Here is a 24,822-nt window from a genome sequence, read left to right on the forward strand (position 1 = left end):
GCAGGAAATACCTCTCCACCCTCTGGGTCAAAGACTCAACCAAAATCAAGCCGAAACCCACTGCCTTCAATCATTTCCAACTCAGAGCAACCCTACGGGGCAGAGTAGAACTGTCCCAAGATTGCTGAGACCATTCATCTTGATTTCTCCCACAGAGCACCTTCTGGGTTCGAACCACCAATCTCTGGGTTAACACTTTCAGTTAACATCTTTCAGATCAGCACTTAACCTACTGCACCACCGGGGCTCCTTAAAGACTCAACAGCCTCTATATACTCTACAATGGACGCCCACCATGCTGTGAACAACTCAACCCTTTATCAGCGCTTGTCTGCAGGACGAAGCCTTGAACAGCTAACCATTCTATTCTCCTGGGAAGGAACACCTGGAGCAGAAAGCCCCATAATTACCGGGATGAAACCAAAGTCATTGCCATCCCAGTATATGAGAATAGTGACCCTAAAGGGCTGTGGGACTGTCCTGGGAGATTCCAAAGCTTTGAATCTTTATGGGACAGATACAATGTCTTTCTCCAACAGAGCAGCCAAACCACTGACTTTAACCCTCTGCATCACCAGGGCGCCTTAATACTGGATTGCGCTTCATTTGTTCATCTCCTACAATAGATGGTACTAGCTGCTGGGCATCCAGAAGTGAGCACAACAACAAATGATCTGTTTTGGTAGACTTTTTGCTTTCCCCATGAATACTGGGGTTTGACTTCCTGCCAATCCACCTCATGGACAGTCACTACTCCCGTCATTGGTGGTTCGCCTACCGCTCTGATGCTGCATGGGTGTCAGTGGAACTTATGGATCACAAACAGGAGCGCAGGACAGGAAGACATTTTGTTCCTTTGTTCGTGGAGGTGCGGGGAGTCTGGGACCAATTTGATGGCAGCGAACAAGAGCCTATGTGAATGAAGAGAGTGCTATGGGAGTCTAGTGAAGGAATTAACTCACATAGCTCCTTAGTGTGCCCCCAAAGATCACCCAAGTCATATCAAATCCTATTAGGGTAGTAGATGAACAAAAACAAAGGAGACTGTGTGCTCAGCCTGAAGAGGATGATACTGAGACCTAGGAGATGGGGATTCTATGTCACACCACTAACTAGCAACGAAGGCTTGGGCCTGCCATTTAACCTCTCGAGCCCTCTGCTCCTTCCCCTTTAAACTGGAGACCTTGGACCACTTTAGTCAACAGTGTCATCAGTTCAAGCATGCCATGCTCTGACCTTCTCAGTGTTTTCCTCACCAGCACTAGTAACCCGTCATTCAAAGCCCCTGTCCAGGAACATGTTTAAGTTCCAAAGTTACGTGGACCTAGACTTGAACTAATACACTTCCAACCCCCAACTTCAATCTCCCTTCCCTACCTAACGGCACATACTCCTGAGGTGGTTGCTAACTGTCAAAAAATTCAAATTCACTGAAAAAAAATTTTTTTAATGTATCATGAACCCTGGAGCCAATTCCAAAGAAGGAATTCAAGAAAATCTCATCCAAAATAATGGGTGGTATAGTGGGAGCAAAAATCACAACTTCCAGGATGATCACTTTTATTCAGTCAGGCCTTATACATCCTGCTACGTTTATAAACATAATCACATTCAGCTAATAAAGGTTCTCACTGTGTCCTGTGAAATAGCAGTGGAAAGTGCCCCATCACAAACTCCACCACACTCTTGCTTTTGACCATTTGAGAACCCAAACTGTCTGCTTTTGAGAGAATCTAAGGTAATATATGTTCCGGAGGGAATTCGGTGATTCTCCAAAGGCTTGTCCAGCTCTCGCTCTCCGCAGTCCTCTGATCTATAGTTAGGTCCTTGTGCTGAGTTAGTATTTGAACTGGCTTGCATCCTTGCTAACAATTAAACGCTTTTCTGTTGTTGGATTTTAACTGGGATTCATGTGGGATTTCTAATGATTGGTGACAATGTAAGGAGCCATTAGACCTTGGTAAGGCCACCTCCTACAGGGTCCACACTTATCCTCTGAGAATCACATCACTGTTTTGAAAGAAAACAGATTGTTTACCCACTACATATTTCTGATTGTGTAAAACAGCCTTGAGGGTGTATTTCAAAACTCCCTCCTTTCCTAATTGATGTTTCTGTGAGCTTTGCTATCAGTGACCTAAGATAACCTATCTGGTAAAGCCAACAGATCTAATCCTGCTGTGACCAATGTAATCCTTTTTCCCCTCAGAGCCCAGTCTGGCTACTCCGCAAACTTGGTCTGTGTTATACACAATGATCAAAGTGAATTATCAGAGAACTGCTCCAATCCTCACGGATCTTTGAGAACAGGGACCGTTTATTTTTACCCTATTTCCCCCACATTGTCCAGCACAGGGCCAGACATGGCTGTCTAGAAGAGTTTGCTAACCAGAGTAGAAGTGCTGAGTCAGAGGGCCTTTTCCCTTCTTACTATTGCCTGTTATTTGTGAGCGACAAAAACAACCAGTTGTTGCTCAACTGATTCCAAATCAAGGCAACCCTGTGGGGGTCAGAGTAGAACTGCAATTCTAGAAGGTCCATGGCTCGAATTTTTCAGACAGGAGTCCGGGTAGCACAGTGTTTAAGTGCTCAGCTGCTGACTGAAATGTCAGCAGTTCAGACCCACCAATGGGAGACAGATGTGGCAGTCTGTTTCCATAAAGCCTAGAAAATCCTGTGGGGCAGTTCCATCCTTTCCCGTAGGGTTGCTGTGAGTTAAAACCAATTCGACAGCAACAAGTTTGGATAAGTTATCCTTCAGAAGAATAACGAGGCGCCTGTTTGCAGATTTGCACCACCCCCTTCTAATTAATCACCCAAATGCTTGCCCATGTGCGCTGCCCTGAGGTTCTTCAGACAGCAGTTGCCAACACACAGCAGTGACTCGGGTGGGCCAAAGCAGAATTGTATTCAATACGGTTTTTTAATAGCTCATTTCTCAGAAGTGCACTGTCAGGCCGCTCTTCCACGGTGCCCCTCAAAACTCTAATCTTTGGGTTAGTTATCCAAGCACTTAACTCTCCACAGTGCTCAGGGACTCCTTGTTTGTGAAGAGCTGTATATAAATCAAGTCTTAGTAAATAGAATCCTGCCATCCCATTGACTTCCATTAATCTGCAGAAGGTAATGGTTCTTGACAGTTTTGCCACCAGGGGTCCTAATAAGTATTATTAGTAGGATGAAGTAAAAACTTACCCTATTAAATAATCACCTGCTAGTTTTTGCATGTCCTTAATTATTCATACTTCAGATTTCCATACACATCAAAAAACTAAAATCTTCCTTCAAAAAAATCCCTCAAAAGGATGCTGCCAACCAAACAATACCCAAACCTACATTTCATTTGCTGATTCTGTATAGTCACTATGTTGCTTCTAAATTTTTTCTATAGGTATAAATAATTTTAAAGGCCAATACTTTCATAGCCGAGAATATAAACATCCGGATGTATTTAAGGATAAGAGAGTCCTTGTGATTGGAATGGGAAACTCTGGCACAGATATTGCTGTGGAGGCCAGCCACCTGGCAGAAAAGGTATTGTTCTTGATGTTACTTGCTGAAGAGCTTTATCTTAAGATGCTTGCCTCTAAAAAAAAAAAAAATGCATGCCTCAGGCAGACAACACTGTAATAAATGAGCAAAGGGCCTTAAAAGGTTGGAATATACTCACACATAAAAGCCAGCTTTTTTAATAAAATCACTTTATTGGGGGCTTATACAACTCTTGTCACAATCCATACATACACCCATTGTGTCAAGTACATTTGTACATTTCTTGCCATCATCATTCTGAAAACATTTTCTTTATACTTGAACCCTTGGTATCAGCTCCTCATTTTTCCCTCCCTCTCCCACCCTCCCTCCATCACGAAACTTTGATAATTTATAAATTATTATTATTTTTCCATGTCTTACACTGTCCCATGTCTCCCTTCACCCACTTTTCTGTTGTCCCCAGGGAGGCAGTTATATGTAGATCATTGTAATCGGCTCCCCCATTCTCCCCCACCTTCCTCCTTACCCTCCTGGTATCTCTACTCTCAATATTGGTCCTGAGGGGTTTATCTGTCCTGGATTCCCTGTGTTTCCAGCTCTGATCTGTACCAGTGTACATCCTCTGGTCTAGCTGGATTAAAAGCCAGCTCTTAAAATTATATGTTTTGAGGTTTTGATTCCTTGAATCTTCACCAGGATCACTGTAAATTCCAGTTGTCGTATTTCCTCCATTACCAACCTGTCCACCTTCATATGTTTGCTCTTCTTCCAGTCATCCAACAAGAGCCACAAGACAGAGATTTTCCTTACTCAGTTCCCATGGATCAGAAATTCCTGGCAAATCTTCTTTGCAAAATTCTCCCATTTGTCCATTACTTTTTTAGTTAGTTGTGACCACCCTCATTAGCTTCCCGTCACCTCACTGAGGCTTTTCCATTGTCCTCCCAGGAATGATTGTTGAAGAAGTTAATGTTTAGTGGAGCTTGCTTTGGGCCACTCTGCATGCAGAGCTTTGGTGAAACACCTCAACCAGTTACTGGAACGTGAGACATAAATAGGTGCCATTGCTGTTGCGACATCAGTTGGTTCCCACTCATAGAAACCCTACAGAACAGAGCATAACAGCCCCAGGGGGTCCCCAAGGCTGTGAACTTTCTGGGAGCAGATTGCTTGGTGCTTTCTTCCTCAGAGCACCTGATAGGCTTGAACTGATGACCTTCTAACTAGCAGGCAAGCATACAAACACTGCACTACCAGGGCTTCTTGGGTTCTGTTAGTCTCATTGATTACAAATGAGAAAACTGAGACTTACAGAGGTTAAGTAACCTGCCTCAACTCGTGCCACTAGTAGGTAGCCGAGTTAGTCAAGCCCTTGGCTTCAAAGTCTTTGGTTCCAAGTCCATGCCGCTGACTAGACCTGTACTATATCCCTGCACCCTACCTGAGTCCCTCCTCCCATGGACAACCACCATGCGCACCCAACCACCAACAAACCAATCCTCGGAAATGTCTGTACCCATGATGACATTCTCCTCCTGAAAGACATCTCATAATGTGCCCCACCTAAAACCATAAGCTGTAGTGACCACACATTACAGCTGTCTGCCATTTTAATGTTATCCCCTACAATTTTCCTGGAGGGTCATCAACTGTGGCCAGACGGTTCTACCCTGAGGACCCCCCAACTCCCTCGGCTATTTTCTGTTCCCGTGTCCCTCTTTTCATCCTTGCTCACACCATTCCCTCCCTCCTTCCCTCTCTCCTCTAGTGCCCTCGCCCTTCTCTCAGCCGCCCATCCAAACACACGGTGATCACTTCCTACTCAGAGTTTATGTGAGAACATAAGTGGCTTTCTTAGAGGACAGGTTTTAATTATCAGCATTTCTAACTACTTCAGTATAATGTGTGTTCTTTCCAAGCATGCAGAAGCAAATGTACATCACGTGTGAGGTTCCGTTGTTCTGACTGCTGTGCCAGGCCCCGGCGATATGTTAGAGAACGAAACGTGACAACAAACAAGACACCGACCATCACAGAGCATCAAGCCTTGCCAACGACATGACTATGGCTAAAAAAATGCCAATTAAATAAGTCTAATGGTTTAGACCATAGGTTCCCAAACTTATTTGGCCTATCTACCCATTTCAGGAGGGAAAAAAAATTCAGTGCCCCCTTGCAATTAAAATACTTGTTTACTATAGCCCATAATCCAGGATAGAGGGTAGGTATCTGGTTTTGCAGCCTCCTGTATCATTCCAGTTTCCCACAGTGGGCAGTATTGACCACCTTGCGAAACAGAGAGGAAATAGCTATAAAAAAAATAATTGGGAGTGTGCAACTTTGAAATTTCCTTCTGGGACTTAAAAAGTCTCCCACTGGCTGACGGCTTGATTAGTGGCTATGGAGATTCGGAATTTGGAGGAGCTTTCCTGAAGGGAAATAAAGGAGATCCTGAAATAAAATTAACACAGCCCCATCCACTGCGACCACCATATGTGAGCAACCTATTATTGTTTCTATATCTCTAATCATTTGCAAATTCTTTCATTAGAAACATGCTTTGTACACATATGGTCATTTCTATACCAATACAGAAACTCCTCTTGGTTTAGGAAATAATACATATCCATCAAAATGTCACATCTGATTCTGCATTATGATACAAGGTCGCAGGTTCAATGCAAACCACTGGTCCATCTGCCGCCACACTTCTGATGTTACATAAACTAGTTTATTACGTCATTAGGTCAAACAAAATATATACAAAATCACTGATGCTGTAACTGTGGTCACCAGGCCTCACTTTGGTGAGAGAAAAAGAATCTCTCAAGTCAGTTGCTTTGTGTCTGCAAGTACCAGACTGGTTGGCTAATTATTTTGCTTTTTATGTACCTGTACAGATAACTCCTTATTATGTAGGTACCAAAACTATTAGCTTGATGAATTCACTCTGATGGATAATTCATATAGACAGCTTGTGGGGGGAAATTAACCACACTAACTGCATGAGTAATACTGAGTCTTTGTCAATCTCACCAATGGTTTGTGTCGACAATGGTTTGTAGACAACTTCCTATTACTGTCTTGCCCTATTTTTATTGTCTAAAATTATTAGTATATTTTTATGTGATCTGATTTATTTTTATAGTTTATTGGCATTTAATTCACATAAGAGAAAATTCAATAGCTCAATCATATTAAAGAGTTGTCCAAGCAACACCACAATCAATTTAGAACATTTTCTTCTTTTTTATACTCATTGTTAGTAGTTTTCCCTTTCTACCCAACCTCTTCTACCATACCCAGAAGAAACCATTAATCTAGTTACTACTTCTATAGATTAGCCTATCCTGGATTTCAGCTACAGAAAGATAGACTTTTTTAAAAAGCACTAATAACAAAGTAAAATAGATAAAAAGCCTCAGTCAAAAAGAAAGGAGAAAATATTAAAAGCTAGAATAAATTTAAAACGGGTTGAAGGGAGATCAAATAATAAAGTATTACATTTAACCTAATTGCATCTGCAATAATCCACTCTCCAATGCACTTGACATGAGAGCAAAGCTAGTCCCATCTGTGGTGTATGGTCAAAGGGAATTCACCAGAGGCTTCATCCATGTGGATTTTTTTTTAACTAAAACAACTTTTTTTCAAATTGAAAATGTTTCTATGCTTTCATATGTACAAGTCATTTTATTGAGGCCTCTTACAACTCTTATAACTGGACAGTGTAAGATATGAAAATAATAATAATTTATAATTTATCAGGGGATTGCATGGGTGGGAGGGTAGGAAAGAGAGTGAAAACGGAGGAGATGTTTTGAAAATGATGATGGCAACTTATGTGCAAATGTGCTTGATACAATTAATGTATGGATTGTTGTAAGAACTGAAACAACTTTCAAACGGTTCAAAGGGGCAATCAAATGATATTACATTTTAACCTGACTGCATCTTCCGTAGTCAACTTTATAATGCTGTCTTTCTGATAAGTCTATTCACATCCCTCAACTACAGTCCAAAGAGATTCCCTGGAGACTCAATCCATGAGTGGATCTTGCAAATGGATTTTGGGTTTCCATTGTCATTGCAAACCAAGTAGTAACACTTTAAATTCTGATACCATTCCCTCCTTTGAATTTGGAATTTTTTATTTACAATCCTTGGATCACACAGGCTAGTGCGCTTCTTCCATGTGGACTTCCATTTGTTCGAGGACAAATCTTTAAGACCTCAGATGCTATTCTTTCTGATAGACAGTCACCATCTAGTTTCTTCCCCACACTTTGCTACAGCATCTATATCCTCCATGATCTTTTCTTGAGGGTGAGCATCTGTCATGAGGATTAATTGTTCTTAGATTAGGACTAGAATTAAGTGTGTGCCCAAAATCCATTCATAAGTCTATGGCTTATATATGTCTCTGATTCACTTTAGGGACATAAACATTATCAACCATCCTCCTGAGGCATAAGTTAATTCTCTTGATAGTATAATTCATTTAGCCAATGGTATAGACTTTAAAACACTGCTGGAAAAAGGAAATAATGCCAATTTAGGCTATCAATAAACCAAAATACAATATGTTGTTATGTTTTTGTTAGGTAATGCTGTGCTTACTGGTTAGGTAAGCCATTCTGTGCTGTGCTAGGTACTACTAAGTCAATTTTGACTCAAAATGACCTCATATGACATAGTAGAACTTCCCTGTAAAGTTTTCTAAACAGTAATCTTTACGGGAGCAAACCATCAGTTCTTTCTCCTGCAAAGTTACAGGATATGTTTAAGCCACTAACCCTTTGGTTAGAAACCAAGCGCTTAACCACTGTGCCACCAGGACTACAAAGTTGCGATCAACTATTCATTTCCTTCCCAAACGAGACTGTATTACCCTCCATACGACTTGCCACGGTGTCTCATTCACAATGGTGCTTAGCAGCAAAGCCTGCGAGCCAATGAAAAGCTAAAATCAAACTAGTTACTGTCAGGGTGATTCCAGCTCATGGTTACCCCTTGTGCGTTTTTCAGAGTCAAACTGTGCTCCAGAAGGTTTTCACTGACTGTGAGGTTTGGAAGTCAATAACCAGGATGCTCTTCTGGGGTGCCTCTGGGTGACTCCAAACAGCCAACCTTTTCTCTAGTAGCTGAACTTAGCCACGTGAACCACACAGGGACATCTTGGTACAGCCTGCACCCAGCAGGAATGCTGAGTCGTACAGAATTTCCATCCCAAATTGTTTGAGGTAGTGCTGTCCACAGTGGCTGCACACAATTACATTCCTGCCTGCAGTGTCTGAGGGTTTGGTACATGTGCACATGAGCTGGTACACATCGCTAAGAAATAATGATGAAATCACAAAACACTGCATGGCATCTATGTACTTGGAGAGCATTATGCTGAGTGAAATTAACCAATCACAAAGGGTACATATTGTATGAGACCACTGTTACAGGGACAAAAACAAGTTAAAGACCTTCATACCACAGAAAATAGACTTTGAAGTGTGCCAAGGATGGTGAGGTATGGGGGAACAAAGGAGGCATGATAAAGCAATGGACTAGACTTGCTTCATGGATGGGTGTTACTCTGGATGAGATGGAAGATAGCAGTCCACAAGTGGGAGAAGAGAGATCAGAGGGCAGATGAGTTGATGATATGAAATGTAAACCCCCCTAATTTACAACTTGAGAGAGAGAGAGAGAGAGAGAGAGAGAGAGAGAACAATTTTAAAATAGTATCTCATCAGAGAACTATTTTCAGAGTGTCAGTTTTTGGGATCTTTTCCATTTCTGGCACCATTTCTTACACCTTCAGTAAGGCCAAGTCTGTTCACATGTCAAACTGAAGGAACTCTGTTCTTTCTTCCAGGTAATCCTTAGCACGACTGGAGGAGCATGGGTAATAAGCCGAGTTTTTGACTCAGGGTACCCATGGGACATGGTGTTCATGACACGATTTCAGAACATGCTCAGAAATTCTCTCCCAACTCCGATTTTATCTTGGTTGCTGGAGAAGAAGATGAACAGCTGGTTTGATCATGAAAATTATGGCTTAGCTCCAGAAGACAGGTAATCATCGCATTGCTGCAGGGGACTGTTAGGAAGAGGGCGCCTCGGCCCTTCCAGTGAACCTTACAGACCAGACAGTAACATGACACCATGGCTGCATACAAAGGGAGTGTCTTACAAATTCATGTAATAACTCTCTTTGAATGTTCAAGAAGTGAAATTATGTCATTTGTCTTTGTCAACAGCTTTTAAGTATTACCATAACGTCCCTTTTATTGGTGGGTAACTCAGGCTTCATGAAGACCTGTCACTTCCCTAGCTCATTCAATGGTGTGTGCTATGACATTGAACAAATTACTAACCCCTCAGTGGCCACAATGAAACGAGAAGAATTTGTCTATAAATTTGTTGGTGTTGCCTTGTCTCCTCACTTGAGAAAAATTAAATCTTGTACTTATCCTTCGAAGATTCCTAGTGGCAGTCAGAACCCACCAGCCTCTCAGTAAAGATTTGCACTCTTGGAAACCCTGAGGCAGGTCTACGTCATATTGCAGGGTCACTACGAGTCAGAATTGACTCGATGGCAATAGAGTTTTGTTGTTGTTCTTGTTGTTATAGTTGTCCTTTGTTATCTAACAGCAGTGTCTGCTTGCCCTTGTCCAATGGTCTTGATTTCTGCCTGGACTTTCAGTTACAACCTATGACTCATCCCATTAATAAGAACCAAAGGTTGGACTTCCTCCCTGGTTCAATTTGCATGATGACATTCTATAACCAGAGCGACACTGCTTTGAGATCCTGTCTGACGTTCCTTCCAATTTCTCTCTGGACCAGATGGAATGAGCCAAATCCGAGGCGGTGCCGTGATGGCATACAACTCACCTCCTAACACAAGCCATTCTGCTTGCTTTTGCCTTTTCCGTCCTGCTCTGTGGCCCTTCTTCATACTTGCTCTCCTCTTCTCTCTGCCATCTCCACTGTCCTCTTGCGCTGTCTTCCCTGCCAGTTCCCACTTCCAGGTCCAGACCTCTTGGGAGCTTGAGCCCTTTCCATCAGAAAAGGCTGAGCCTCTTCCATCAGTTTTTTCCACCATTGCTTTATGTAACCTGGATTGTAGTGCATGACATTAAAATGAAATTTCTCTAATCCCATCAACCTCAGGAAATTTGGGAAGATCCTGAAAAATGATAAGCCTTTTCTTTATTCATGTATCCCTGTTCATTGGCATAGTATATATTCAAGAACTTTGGAGATAAGAAGTAATTAGCCAAATCAAAGGGAGGCTCGCCCTTCCCATATAAAGCAACAGGAGAGTTTGAACCACTGACCTTGCATTTAGCAGCCCAGTGCCTAACTCACTGTACCCCTAAGCTGTCTCCTTTCAACAGAGACAGCTTCTCCAAATGCTGGCAGTTCCTATCCAAGGAGGGAAGGCACCCTATTGTTCACTAACAGATCACTTCCTACTCTGGCATTTTGTTTAGGTTTCAATTGAGAGAGCCCGTGATAAATGATGAGCTCCCAGGCCGTATCATCATGGGGAAAGTGTTCATCAAGCCAAAAGTAAAAGAGGTGAAGGAGAACTCAGTCATCTTTAACAACACCTCAAAAGAAGAACCCATTGATATCATTGTCTTTGCCACTGGCTACACCTTTGCTTTTCCCTTCCTCGATGAATCTGTTTTGAAAGTTGAAGACGGCCAGGCATCGCTGTACAAGTATATCTTCCCCGCACATCTGCCAAAGTCGACCCTGGCTGTTATTGGTCTCATCAAACCCTTGGGCTCCATGATACCCACAGGGGAAATGCAAGCTCGGTGGGCTGTTCGAGTCCTGAAAGGTAAGGATAGGAGAAGGAGAAGGACATCTGCTTTCAGTTTGACACAGGACTTTGAATCCCAGAAAGGTTGGGGACATCTGTGGCTCCCTCCTGCCTAGGGCAGCAAAATCTGAAAGAACACTGTGGAAGGAGGTGGAAAGGGAGGTTTCTTGTCCACTGACCATCCCTAACAGGGCACTGGGTTTTTCTTTCTTTGTTTTCTCTTTTTTTTTTAATCATTTTATTAGGGGCTCATAAAACTCTTATCACAATCCATACATCTATCCATTGAGAAAAGCACATTTGTGCATTCATTGCCCTCATCATCCTCAAAACATTTGCTCTTCACTTAAGCTCCTGGCATCAGCTCCTCATTTTCCCCTCCCTCCCTGCTTCCCCCTCCCTCATGAACCCTTGATAATTGATAAATTATTATTTTGTCATGTCTTACACTGCCTGCCATCTCCCTTCACCCACTTTTCTGTTGTCTGTCCCCCAGGGAGGAGGTTAAATGTAGATCCCTGTAATCGGTTCCCCCCTTTCCACCTCACCCTCCCTCCACCCTCCCAGTATCGCAGGGTTTTTCTTTATTCGTGTGTAAAACATAGATGCTAAGGTCTAATTCATTGGTTAGAATGAAAGCATTTGAAATAATATGTATGTGAGGACTATGGAAATGAATGGTAAGGAAGTAACCAAATCTAAGCAAAAGCTTTAGAAAAAGGGTTTTTTTTCCTATTCTTCCTGTCATCTATTCCATTCTATCATTCACTGGATTACATGATCATAATGACTTCATGCCGTCATCAACATGAAGGTTAAATTAGAGGTCTGAAAACATCAACAGTGTCTACCGGTTGAGTTATTTGGACAGATATACTGCTTCCATTAAAATAAGATAGTTCAAGAAATAGACAGGCACAACTCAGTCATACCGACTGTGATTCCCATAATATTAAGTAACTAGTGAGATGCCACAATGTTCCTCTTTTCAGTTGGTGGCATTATTACCAGGGGACACCACCAAATAGCTCAGGAGGCTAATCTATTTTAATTTAGGAAAATGTTAAAGAAGAAAGATGAGTAACAGGATACTAGAGTCAACAACAACAAAAAAAAGTAGGGGTGAGAACTCTTTACCCATTAAGTGAACACTAAGAACTAAAGGTAAATTGCTTTTTTTTTTCCGGTCTATTTTGTCTTATAGGTGTGAATACATTACCACCACCCAGTGTCATGATAAAAGAGGTTAATGAAAGGAAAGAAAACAAGCACAGTGGGTAAGTTAACAGTTTGTACGTCCTATGTGAACCATCCTATTTGGAGCCTGGTAGCATAGTGGTTAAGCACTGGGCTGCTAACTGCAAGGTCAGAAGTTCAAAATTACCAGCCACTTCAAGGATGAAAGACCTTGCTTTCTATTCTATAAAGAGTTACAGTCTCAGAATAGCTCCAAGGGGGCAGTTCTACCCTGTCCTATAGGGTTGCTATGAGTTGGCATTTTTGGCAAGTGTTACAATCCCAGGAATCCACAGGGACAGTTCTACACTGCCCTCTATAGTTGCTATGAGTCAACACTGACTCAATGGCAGTGAGTTTTGAATTTCATTTTAATCAAAATTGAAATTGGCAAAACAATAGCAAAAGGAGTGGAGAGTTAGATTTGGAGAAAAGATGCATCTTAGAGGTAAAAACTAACAGCATGATTAAGGAGAGAAGGGAAAAGAAGAAAATTGTGAAGTTTTAATGTCCCAAGCAATCATCACTTCGGACCATGGTTATCTAGCACCACGTGGAGTTCTATGCACCACATCTACCCATCTATTATTTTTATGACAGTCCCAACTCTTATTATTCCAGTCACCAAAGAAACAATCCCATTCTGATCCTGGAAGTATCTGCTCACTCCTTCAGTAAGTCTCTATTCAGATCGACTGTGTTTATCAGATCCCTGGTCTAAGTCAAGGTTCTACAAACTGAAGCCTGTGGCTAGATCAGGCCGGCCACCTAGTTTAAGGTTTTCTATTTCTACATGTTGGTTTGTTTTTTGTTTGTTTGCTTTTCATCAAGGAGGAAGAATAGTTATAACATGCAATAATCATGTGAAGTGCAAATGTAGGTGGTCCAAAATGAAGTTTTGTTAGACACACACTCGTCCTTTATCTTTTGTTTTTGGCTGCTTTCACACTCCAGCAGCAGTTAGAGACAGAAACCATTAGCATAGCCAGCAAACAGGGCCTACATTATTTACCATCTGGCCTTTTGCAGCCTAAGTGTGCTGAAAATTCCTGAAAAGTAGAATTATAGGAGGGGGTGCCCCCAAAAAAACAGGGAAAAGCTCCACTAGGCAGAGCTTTCAAACTGAGTTTGTGTACCCAGTGGTGTCTCTTGGGAAGGTTCTCTCTGGACACAGTGAATTATTTCATAAAAGCATTTTCACGCAAACATCATTTTTTGTGATGGCCAATTTAAGAGAACAGCGTGTGGCTGTGCAATTGTGTTTCCTGCTCGGGAAAAATTGACACAGAAACTGTTGTGAGTTTGAACACAACTTACAAAGACAGTGCTATGGGAAAAACTCAAGTGCATGAGTGGTTTTCTTGTTTCAAAAATGGTAAAATACTGATTAATGACAAATCTCCTTCTGGATGTCTGTCAGCTTCCCAAATGGATGAAAATGTCAACAAATTCTGTGCACTTATGCTCGAAGAGCGATGGCGATGGACCATTGAAGAGATAGGGAGGTTGTCTGGACTATTCTGGAGCTCGGTGCAGTGAACTTTAACAGAAGATTTGGGAATGAGAAGGGTCGCTGCGAAATTTGTGCCTCAGGTTCTGACTGACCAGAAAAAACTGGTCATTGAAACTGAGCATCAAGTGGAAGGATGCTTTGCTTTGAAAGAACATCTCCAAAGCGACCCAGACTTTTTTTCCAAGGTCATTACGGGTGATGAGACATGGTGCTATTCTTACGACATGAGAGCAAACATCAATCAATCCAGTGGAAGATGACATCATCACCTCACAAAAAACAAAAAACTCATCAAGTGAAATCAAAAATCAAGACAACGTTAGGGTTTTTTGATGTGAGATGACTAGTCCATTTGGAGTTCTTTTCACCAGGTCAGACTGTTAATCAAGCTAGCTACTTAAGGGTTCTGAAAAGATTGTGTAACAGCGGGGGGACTGGTTTTGCCACCACCACAGTGCACCTGCTTACGCAGCCATCTCAGTGCACCAGTTTTTGGCAAAAAATCAGGAAGCCTCTCTTGGCCCGTGCACTTTAATCACATGACCTCCTCCATGCGCCTTCTCTTTGTTTCTGCAAATGAAGAGGGACATGAAAAGATAGCATAAAAGAAGTGAAGAAAAAAATAAGAGAGGTGCTGTCAGCCAACCAAGCAGATGAGTTTGGAAAATGTTTCCAAAAATGGAATCACGTATTTGACAAATATATTAAGTGTAATGGAAGGTGATAAGGTTGTTTTGTAAACAATTTAGATATATAGGTTTGAAAAAAGGTTTCCAGGGTTAGTTTTGAGGGGTAGGAGTACCCCCACATACAGTGTAAAATGCTTCTTGGTGCACATATCAGCCAACGATTTTATTACCATTACAACAGGAAATTATTGATTACTGTGGCTTTTTTATTGTGCAAACATATAAATCACTAGGGTTTAGAAATATTTGCAAATAGAAGTTATGTCAATTATGTTTTCCTTGAGTGGAGGGAAAGGAAGTGGTATTAAGAAGCCCGGGGAAAAGGAACAACAAGTGATCCAAATCAGTGGTGAGGAGGGTGTAGGAGGCCTGGTAGGGCATGATCAAGGGTAATGTAACCAAGAGAAGTTACTGAAACCCAAATGAAGGCTGAACATGATCATAGGACAAGAGGAAAGTAAAGGGAAATAGAGGAAATACCTAGGAGGCAAAGGGCACTTATAGAGGCCTAAATAAAGGCATGTACATATGTAAATATATTTATATATGAGAATGGGGAAATAGATCTATGTGCATATATTTATAGGTTTAGTATTAAGGTAGCAAATGAACATTTGGGCCTCCACTCAAGTACTCCCTCAATGCAAGAACACTTTGTTTTATTAAACTGGCTCACTTTCCTGACATGATTGCTGAAGACAAAGCGGGTGCGTAAGCAAATTGGTGAAGAAAGCTGATGGGGTCTGGCTATTGAAAGATATAGCATCTGGGGTCTTAAAGGCTTGAAGGTAAAAAAGCGGCCATCTAGCTGAGAAGCAACAAAGCCCACATGGAAGAACACACCAGCCTGTGTGATGACAAGGTGCTGAATGAACTAGTTCTCAGGCGTCAAGGAAAAAAAAATCATATCATTGTGTGCTCACCTTCCTTATACAATCACTGAAGACAAATGGGTGCATAAACAAATGTGGTGAAAAAAGCTGCTGGTGCCCGGCTATCAAAAGATATAGTGTCTGGGGTCTTAGAGGCTTGAAGGTAAACAAGCAGCCATCTAGCTCAGAAGCAACAAATCCCACATGGAAGAAGCACACCAGCCTGTGTGATCACGAGGTGTTGAAGGGATCAGGTATCACGCAAGAACAAAAAATCATATCATTATGAATGAGGAGGAATGGGGAGTGGGGACCCAAATCCCATCTGTAGGCAACTGGACATCCCCTTACAGAAGGGTCATGGGAGGAGAAGAGCCAGTCAGGGTGCAGAGTAGCAACAATGAAATATACAACTTCCCTCTAGTTCCTAAACGCTTCTTGCCCCCCCTCCCACCCAACCCCCACTATCATGATCCCAATTCTACCTTAAAAATCTGGCTAGACCAGACGATGTACACTGGTACAGATAGGAAATGGAAACACAGGGAATCCAGGATGGATGATCCCTTGAGGACCAGTGGTGTGAGTGGCGATAACGGGAGGATGGAGGAGGGGTGGGACGGAAAGGGGGAACCGATTACAGAGATCTACATATAACCTCCTCCCTGGGAGACAGAAAAGTGGGTGAAGGGAGATGTCAGAGAGTGTAAGATATGAAATAATAATAATTTATAAATTATTCAGGGTTCATGAGGGAGGGGGGAGCAGGGAGGGAGGGGGGAAAATGAGAAGCTAATGCCAGGGGCTTAAGTGGAGAGCAAATGTTTTGAGAACAATGAAGACAATGAATGTGCAAATGTGCTTTCATCAATGGATGTATGTATAGATTGTGATAAGAGTTGTATGAGCACCCAAAAATTATTTTTTTTAAAGTACGTTTTCCTTGAAAATCACTTATCATTGAACAAAATATTTAAAGTAACACAAGGTATGTTAGATCTCTCTGGAACTAGAGTTATACCTCAGTCCTTGGCCCCACGCAAGAAAGAATTCACACCAAAGCCTGGTTCGTGATCCAAGTGAGTTTTATGAGAATTAGAAGTTTCAGGTTTACACGGCACCCATAGGACTCCTCCCAACCATGCAGCCTGGCGGAAGCTGCTCAGCGTCACGCAGACAAACTTTGTTTTTCTCGACTCTGGGCTCCTGCCTTTTCAAGGATTCTACGGGAGACTTGGTGGTCGACCCCTGATCGACCCCATTGGCTGAACTGAATTCACCTGGCCTAGGTGGGCCAATCCAGGTGGCCTACATGGGCCAATCCAGGTTTAGCGCCCCCCCCATGCCTACCAGCAGGAAACCTGAACCTCTGAGCATGTGCAGTGCACCACTCCTTGTTCCCGTGCTTGGCTCTCTGGGCATGCGTTAATGGACATTCCCCATCCCTATGCTAGAACTACCTAGCAGATACATTGTGAGCATTTATTTATAGCACCTATTGAAAGTGCTAGGTATAAAGTGTGTCTTCCAGCAGCCTCTTTTGCATTTAAGAAATGAATGGAAACCATTAGGCAGTGATGGAATCAGGAAGAGAACACAGATCGTTTCCCGTTTGTTTCTGCAGTTGCATTTGTTTTCCTGTGCTGTGATGCTCCATAATTCAATCTTTTTATGTCCTTCTCCTCCAATCTCCTTTTGATAAAGGTTTGGCTTTTGCTACTGTAAGGCTTTACAATCGGATTATATCTCATACATGGATGAGCTCCTGACCTATATGAATGCCAAGCCCAACCTGTTCTCCATGCTCCTGACGGATCCACGCCTGGCTTTGACCATCTTCTTTGGCCCATGCTCACCATACCAGTTCCGCTTGACTGGCCCAGGGAAATGGGAAGGAGCCAGAAATGCCATCCTGCTCCAGTGGGATCGAACAGTCAAAGTCACCAAAACTCGAATTTTACAAGAATCTCCATCTGCTTTTGCAAAACTTCTTAAACTCTTTAGCTTTCTGGTTTTGCTTATAGCCGTTTTCTTGATTTTCCTGTAAGTAAAATAATTCTTAAGTGCTTTTTCACATGCACAGAATTGATTTACAATGCTCTGTTTCCTTCTTCGCAAGAAGCTCTTTCTACACCATATCCAGAGAGTGAAGGCCACCCCTGCCCTTCCGGGCTGGCCTCAGCGGTACCCTTGGCATTCCTGAACCTCTCCCAGCTTTGTCCATGCTAATCCTAGAGGGTAATAACAATGTTTTCTGTGAGTTTCAAGGCTTCTGGAAGGCTCCAAATTTACTGTACAAGAGAGGGCTTTTCTAGTTGTTCTAGCTCTTTCTTAAATAAGCTATTTTCATAGATCTCAACTAAAACACACCATTTTGCAAAATACTGGATTGTACTGATGTGGTGCTCTTGTGGTCTCAGCTGATTAAAAAGAAAGAAAATATCTAGAAACAGATAGTTTCAAGTGGTCTTTTGTTCTCTTTTTCAGAAGGGAAGAATAAGGTGACTTTTTATGAAACCAACCCACAATGGCATAGAGGATTACTGAGTTAGTAGAATAAGAGCACATGAGGTTATTTTAAAAATCACCTGCCTCCCTCACCTCCCAGGTCTCCCCGGGACTGTTGGAAGTAGCACACTGCTGGTGCGATCATGAGTCATAGGGACCAGGTACTAGGCATCAGAAGACACATAACAAATGAAAACATATTGTTGAGAATAAGGGGGGCTGGAGCAGAGATCCAAAGTTCGTCTGTAGACAATGGAACAATCTCCCCACAGAGAGGCCACAGAGAAGGCACAAGTTACCAGGATGCAGTAAAGCATCAATGAAACACACACTATTCCTCTGGTTCCTTGAGGCTTCCTCACCCCCCACTACCATGACCCCAGTGCTGTTTCCCAGTTCAGACTAGACTGGAACATGTACACAGGTATAGAAAGAGATGGGAGCTCACAACACACAGAATCCAGGGACAGGAGTGGGAATAGTGATACCAGAAGGGCAGGGGGAAGATGGGAAGAGGAGAGGGAGGAAGCTGGAACCAATCACAATGATCGACAGATAACAACACACCCCTCCTCCAGGAGGATGAACAACAAAAGCCATGTGGGGAAGGGAGACAGTGGTGGGTGTGAGCTATGAAAATAATAATAATTTATAATTTATCAAGGGGTCACAGGGTGGGGGTGAAGGGGGGAGAAAAATAAAGCTTGTACCGAGGCCTCAATAGAAAGTCCATGTCTAGAAGGGAATGAGGGCAACATATGCACAAACCTGCCTGATTCGATTGATGGATGGATCAATTATGCTAGGAGTTGTATGAGCACCCCCCCACACAAAATAATTTAAAAAGAAAAAAATTATAAACACTGTTAAAAAGCAAAACCACTGCCTCACGTTTTACTCAATCCTCTAGCGTGTACAACACAATGGGATGCTCAAGCTGACGTAAGAAAGACTTCCGACAAATCTAATCACACCCAAAGACAACAATGCCTGGCCTTCTTAGAGGGGCCTGCAATGCCCCAGGAATAGCCGCCTCCTTCTCAGATCCCCTACCACACTGCTCCAAAGAGTAAATGGGACTAGCCCTCCTAAGACACAATCAAATTCAATTGGGATTCAACTGGAAAAATGGCACAATTTAAAAGTCTCTTATAGATACACAGCAGAGTAAGAAAAAGGAGGGGGTGAAGAGAGAAGCAAAAGTAGCATCATTTCAAAAGTAACTTTTGACAAACTAGAGGCAACACCTTGCTTTCTCCCAAGTACATCTGCGTGATTTGGGGGACTCACAGTCAGAAACCGTTTCAGCTACACGTTATCTCATTGGTGGGCTCATATGCTAAACCCCAGATAGCAAATGGCACCTCACGGAGAGGTGGATGGATCAGGATTGCCCCGGGGAAGTGAGGGAGCGTGTTCAAAAGAGAGGTAAGGAAAGAGTGAGCTCTGTGTAGCATAGATGCAGGTAACTTCTTAACCTCAAGTCTTTCTTCCAGTCAATCATATCTCCTCGGCAAATATTCTTCCAATTCTTAACCTTTCCCCAAAGAGATTTCATTTCTTAACCCAAAAACTCATTTACAAAAAGAAAAGGAAAGTGCTCTAATGATTGCACTACAGGCACCCCTGGAAAAGCCCTGCTTCTTTTGAAGCAGAGCTAACATTTTAGCATTCCTCATGAAGTTCACTGGGAGGAGACGCAGACCCAAAGCAAGACACAGTAAAGTAAACCTGCCAGGCCACAGTACCAAAGCACAGGGGCAGAGGCTGGTTCCTGAACCTCCTCTCATCGACGATGCTGAGAAAGTGCCAGCCACTAGCCATGCCATCACGTCAACAGAGCTCTAGCCCACAACATGTGCAGTCCCAACCCGGGAAGTCAAACCTTTTTCCCGCAGCAATTGGCCCAGAACAGGTAGGGCTTGGTCAGTGAATGACAGCTTTCCTAATTTTTGTTCCACTTCCAACTCAAGACAACTCAGAGAAAGCCAAAGGAGCTCCCCCAAACCAATCAGATATGATGCCCCACTTCCAGTCACCCCACCTCCAGCTGCCCCTTGACAACAACCTCCAATCACAGTACATCTGGAGCCCTCCCTGTTATCAATAGAAAGTTTTCTCACTACCTGCTTTCCTTTGACTCTCAGCCAAATTCAAGTGATAGTGACTGAAATTCTTGCTATTTCTAGTGTATGGGGCGTCTACCTATCTCTTTATCAATTCATATACTTCCCATTGTGTTTGGGGTTTTGGATTTCATAGGTCTGAACCTCCATAAATCAAAATTTCCATTTTTTCCTGTTTACCCCTCCCTCTTCTCTGATTCTGACTACACTAGGCCTACTAGGTCACAGTATAAACAGACTCAATAGAAAGAATTCTCTTTCCTAAACTAGACGTTATTTCACAAATTATAGTGAGAAGCAGTATCATTTCTCTCCACTCAGGAAATAAAAACAACATTTCAGTTAGTTGGTTCCCAGTAGTGTAGCGCAAGGGGAAACCTGGAAACATATTTCAAACTTGAGGTTGCTGGCTCCACTTCTTGTACATTTTTTTATCAGAATGAATCCCTGGGGCATTTAATTTCTATGGGTAGCTTTTTATATTTTAATTATTTTCAATGTATTCAAAAACTACCCCTTGCTGAGCCAGTTTTCATTAAAAATGCCTGGAGCCCTGCTGGCCCTGTCAGTTCAAACTCACCAGCTGCTCCAAAGGGAAAAGATGAGGCTGTCTGCTGTCATGAATATTTACAACACTGTAAGTTGCAATCCACTCAATGGCAGTGAACTACCTGATGATATGAGGGCATTGATGGATCAGTACTACAGTTCTCACCTTTTATGCTGGAGAGTTGGGTTGGAATATCAGTCAATATACCTCATGGACAGTCAAGGGTCAATCCAGCCCCCAACAACAATTTCTCTTTACATATATTCTGAACCTTTCAACACTGTCCACTGTAATGAACTCTTAAGGTGTGACACTGGGGAATCTTAAGGAGTAGAGCTGAAGCTTAGAAGTACAGATTCTGACACTTATTAGCTATGTGGAAATTTCTTACTTTTCCTTAAGCAATTTTCTTAACAAATTTCTCACTTTTCCTAAGCCACAGTTTTCCCTTCTATGCATAATGACTATCATACATCCTATCTAATAAGTAAAATACTGGTGAAGATAACTGAGCAATGGTTGCAACAATACCATGGCAGGGCGCTGTCTGAAATCCAAGCCAGATTCAGAATGCGACATAACACAGGATTATCCTTCCTGAAGTCAAAGAGTCTTGGTTGACTGAAAGCAAAGAGTACCAGAACGATGTTTGTTTCTGTTTTCCGGACTATGAAAGGCATTCAACTGTGTGGATCATAACAACTATAGACAACATTGAAAGGGATGAGAATTCCAGAACATCTCATTGTGCTTACGCAGAACCTGTACATGGATCAAGAAGCAATCATAAGAACGGAACAAGGGATTTAAACTAAGAAAGATGTACATCAGTGTTATGTCCTTTCACCATATTTATTCGATCTATATGCTGAGCAACTAGTCCAAGACACTAGACTATATGAAGAAGCATGCGACATCAAAACTGGAAGTTTTCATTGCAATCTGCGATATACAAAGGACAACCTTGCTGGCTGAAAGTGAGGAGGACTTGAAGCACCTGCTGATGAAAATCAAAGGCTACAGCTTTTGATATGATTATTACTCAATGTAAAGGAATTCAAAATCCTCACCACTGGGCCAATAAACATCATGATTAATGGAGAAAAGACTCAAGATGCCAAAGACTTTATTTTTCTTGGACCCACAGTCAATGTTCGTTGAAGCGGAAGTCAAGAAACCAAATGACATATTGCATTGGTCAAATCTGCTGCCTCGAGACCTCTTTGAAGTGTTGAAGAGCAAGGATGTCACTTTGAGGACTACGGTGTGCCTGACCCAAATAAGGGTCTTTACAATTGCCTCATCTACATGTGAAAATTGAGCAAAGAATAAAACTGGAGATGAATTGATGCATTTGAAATATGATGTTGACAAAGAATATTTAAAGCACCATAGACCGGCAGAAGAACAAGCAAATATGCCTTAGAAGTGCAGCCAGAATATGCTTTAGAAACAAGCACAAGAAGGCTTCACCTCAGGTGCTTTGGACACATTATCAGGAAAGACCCTGGAAAGGGTAGAGTGGAGGGTCTGTGAAAAACAAGAGTGAAGATGGGGCCAGATGAGGACCCCATATCTCACTGGGGTCTCGTGTACTTTGCTCTCCTTGACTTCAATCTTTTAATTCTGTTAGAATTCATGATGAATATTAAAAACCTGTTCCCCTTTAGAAGTTAAAAATTAAGCCACCTCCCTTTGAAGGATAGAGCTTGCTAACAATATCTGTAGCTGAAATGTGGACAAGCCCCTCCAAACCCAGTGAACCAGATGGCCCGTCTCAGGCTCAACACATAAAGTTGTTCACTGCTCCAGAAGAACCCTCTCTGCTGAGGTTACTTGATTTTTCATTAATTTTTTTCCTCCCTGAAACCACCCTTTTCCTTGCCAGTAAAAACAGTCCTTAATCTGTTGTGCAATGAGGCAGGACGGCATGGTGATTCACACCCCTGGCCAGAGGCTCGATCCATGAAGAGACTCTGAAAATGAATTTTGAGCTTTCTCTGTCATCCATATAATCACATATCATACCATTCAATGGTTTGTGTTAAATAGAATTAAAATTTAAACTCTAAGACCCTTTCCTCCTCCAGTCTTGGATTTTATTATTTTCAACCCTTGTGCTTGTTGTGCTTGTTCCATGTTACCTGACCCCTCACTTACATGGCTATTTGTTTTAAGACAAGCTTTTAAGACCCCAGGTGCTAGTCTTCCTAATAGCTAGACACCATTTGATTTCTTCACCATACTTTTCTAGAACATCTGCATCCCCAATGCTCTCTTCATGAGGGTGAGTATCCAGTAGGTCCACATCATAAGAACTACTTATTATTAAATTGATGCTATAATTAAGTGTGAACTCAAAAGGCATTCATGTACCTATTATTTATATATGTCCCAGGTCCACTTTAGAGAAATCATTATCATTTTATTGTGAAACACCCCCATGGGGTATATGATAATTCTACTACTAACTAACTAATTCTCTGCCAGCAAGTTGCTGCTGACTCATACCAACCCTATTGGAGATGGTAGAACTGGCCCTGTCAGTTTCTGAGACTGTAACTGTTTATAGAAATAGAAAGCCCCATCCTTCTTCCCTGGAATAGCTGATAGCTTTGAACTGTTGGCTTTGCAGTTAGCTGCCCAGTGCATAACCACTCCACCACCATAGCTCCTAATTCTATTGATATCATCATTAAGCTAGCCAATGCTATATAATTTAAAATATTGTTGAGAAAAGGAAAGTATACAAGTTTAGGACAGCTTTTCAGAGTAAAATACATGGATTATGCTCTGTAAAAATTAAGAACTTAAGTAACTAGACATTGTTTACTATTGATACAAGCAATAAAGAATGGAGGTAGGGCAAAACTTTCAGTATTGCTCATTCACAAAGACATAAGTATGCCTGCTGGGCTAAGATATGTCATAAAAAACAAAGAATATGAAGATAGCAAGTATATGGCAGTGTGGAGTTGCCATTTTGGGGGTGCTCTCAAAGCAAGAGATTGGAACCAAAGCCCAATGATTTCCAAATCCATAACCTTGGCATAGTAGTCATCTGCTTCTTCTCACATGGGACATTTTAGCCTTAAGTCCAAGGGAGTACTTCAGTTCTTTTAATCTGCTACAGATGTGTTTAATGTCATTTCCAGTTCACATAGTAGAGTTTCCAAATCAGAGCTTTCAGATGTGGCCTTTGAAGGATGATGTGCACTTTCAAAGGACAGGGTCTAAAGTCTCAGTTAGCTGTAGCATGCAGCCTGAGTTACTAAAGGCTGAATAGAAACTCAGCCAAATAACTACTCTTTATACCCCTGTTGTCCCTGCCTCATCAATTGTTTTGGGAGAATAAGGACGGTTCAGAACCAGACAGTTATTTTGCTCTGTGTTACATAGATGGGGTCACGATGAGTCAGAATGAGCTCGACAGCACTTAGCAACAATAAAAGTGTTAAAAATATTAAACTGCATTATCCACAGAGGTTTTGCACCTTTATTTAACTGTTCAATAAATGATCATTATAATTACAACCATTACCAAAGCAGTGTGTATGGTTTACAATATTGCCTGCTTTCTTATGAATTGAAGGTTTATTAACGTAGCTATTCATTGGACATTTCCACTAGAATATGTCATGGGTCTCTCAAACATATGTGTCCAGAATTAATCTCACTATCTTCCCCTCATCCCTACCTTCTAATATCCTCCTCCTTCCCTGTCCAGGGAAAAACTTGTATCCTGATAAATAAGAATTGTCTAGAAAACATCCTTCAGGATTACCTGATTTTGATTCTGTGGATACTGTTTTATTGTAAATTATAGAACTAAAAATTAAGGACTTCTGGAAAGATGGTGGATCAGGGGGCCCGCATACTCTGAGAGTTCTTTTGAAAAAGGCGGGTTTGGCGTCCAGGTAGCGGAGTGGAAGGAGTCTGGAGAGTGAAATGTCCCCCTGGGACAGCACCCCACCCCCACCCCACGCATTTGTCCTGGGCTGG

At 42.0% G+C, this 24,822-nt stretch overlaps 1 protein-coding gene across 1 annotated transcript in view; it reads left to right on the plus strand.

Annotated features, from left to right (window-relative positions):
* Positions 1-18,042, plus strand: part of LOC142437211 (flavin-containing monooxygenase 1) — a 35,310-nt gene extending 17,268 nt beyond the window's left edge. The window contains exons 4-8 of the mRNA XM_075540475.1: positions 3,392-3,534; positions 9,365-9,564; positions 10,989-11,344; positions 12,531-12,603; positions 17,341-18,042. Of these exons, the coding sequence (XP_075396590.1) occupies positions 3,392-3,534; positions 9,365-9,564; positions 10,989-11,344; positions 12,531-12,603; positions 17,341-17,683 (1,115 nt within the window). The 3' untranslated portion in view covers positions 17,684-18,042. The remainder of the gene's footprint in view (positions 1-3,391; positions 3,535-9,364; positions 9,565-10,988; positions 11,345-12,530; positions 12,604-17,340) is intronic.
* Positions 18,043-24,822: the final 6,780 nt, after the last annotated feature.

Source organism: Tenrec ecaudatus, chromosome 1 (genome assembly GCF_050624435.1).
Source record: "Tenrec ecaudatus isolate mTenEca1 chromosome 1, mTenEca1.hap1, whole genome shotgun sequence".
NCBI classification, from domain to species: domain Eukaryota; kingdom Metazoa; phylum Chordata; class Mammalia; order Afrosoricida; family Tenrecidae; genus Tenrec; species Tenrec ecaudatus.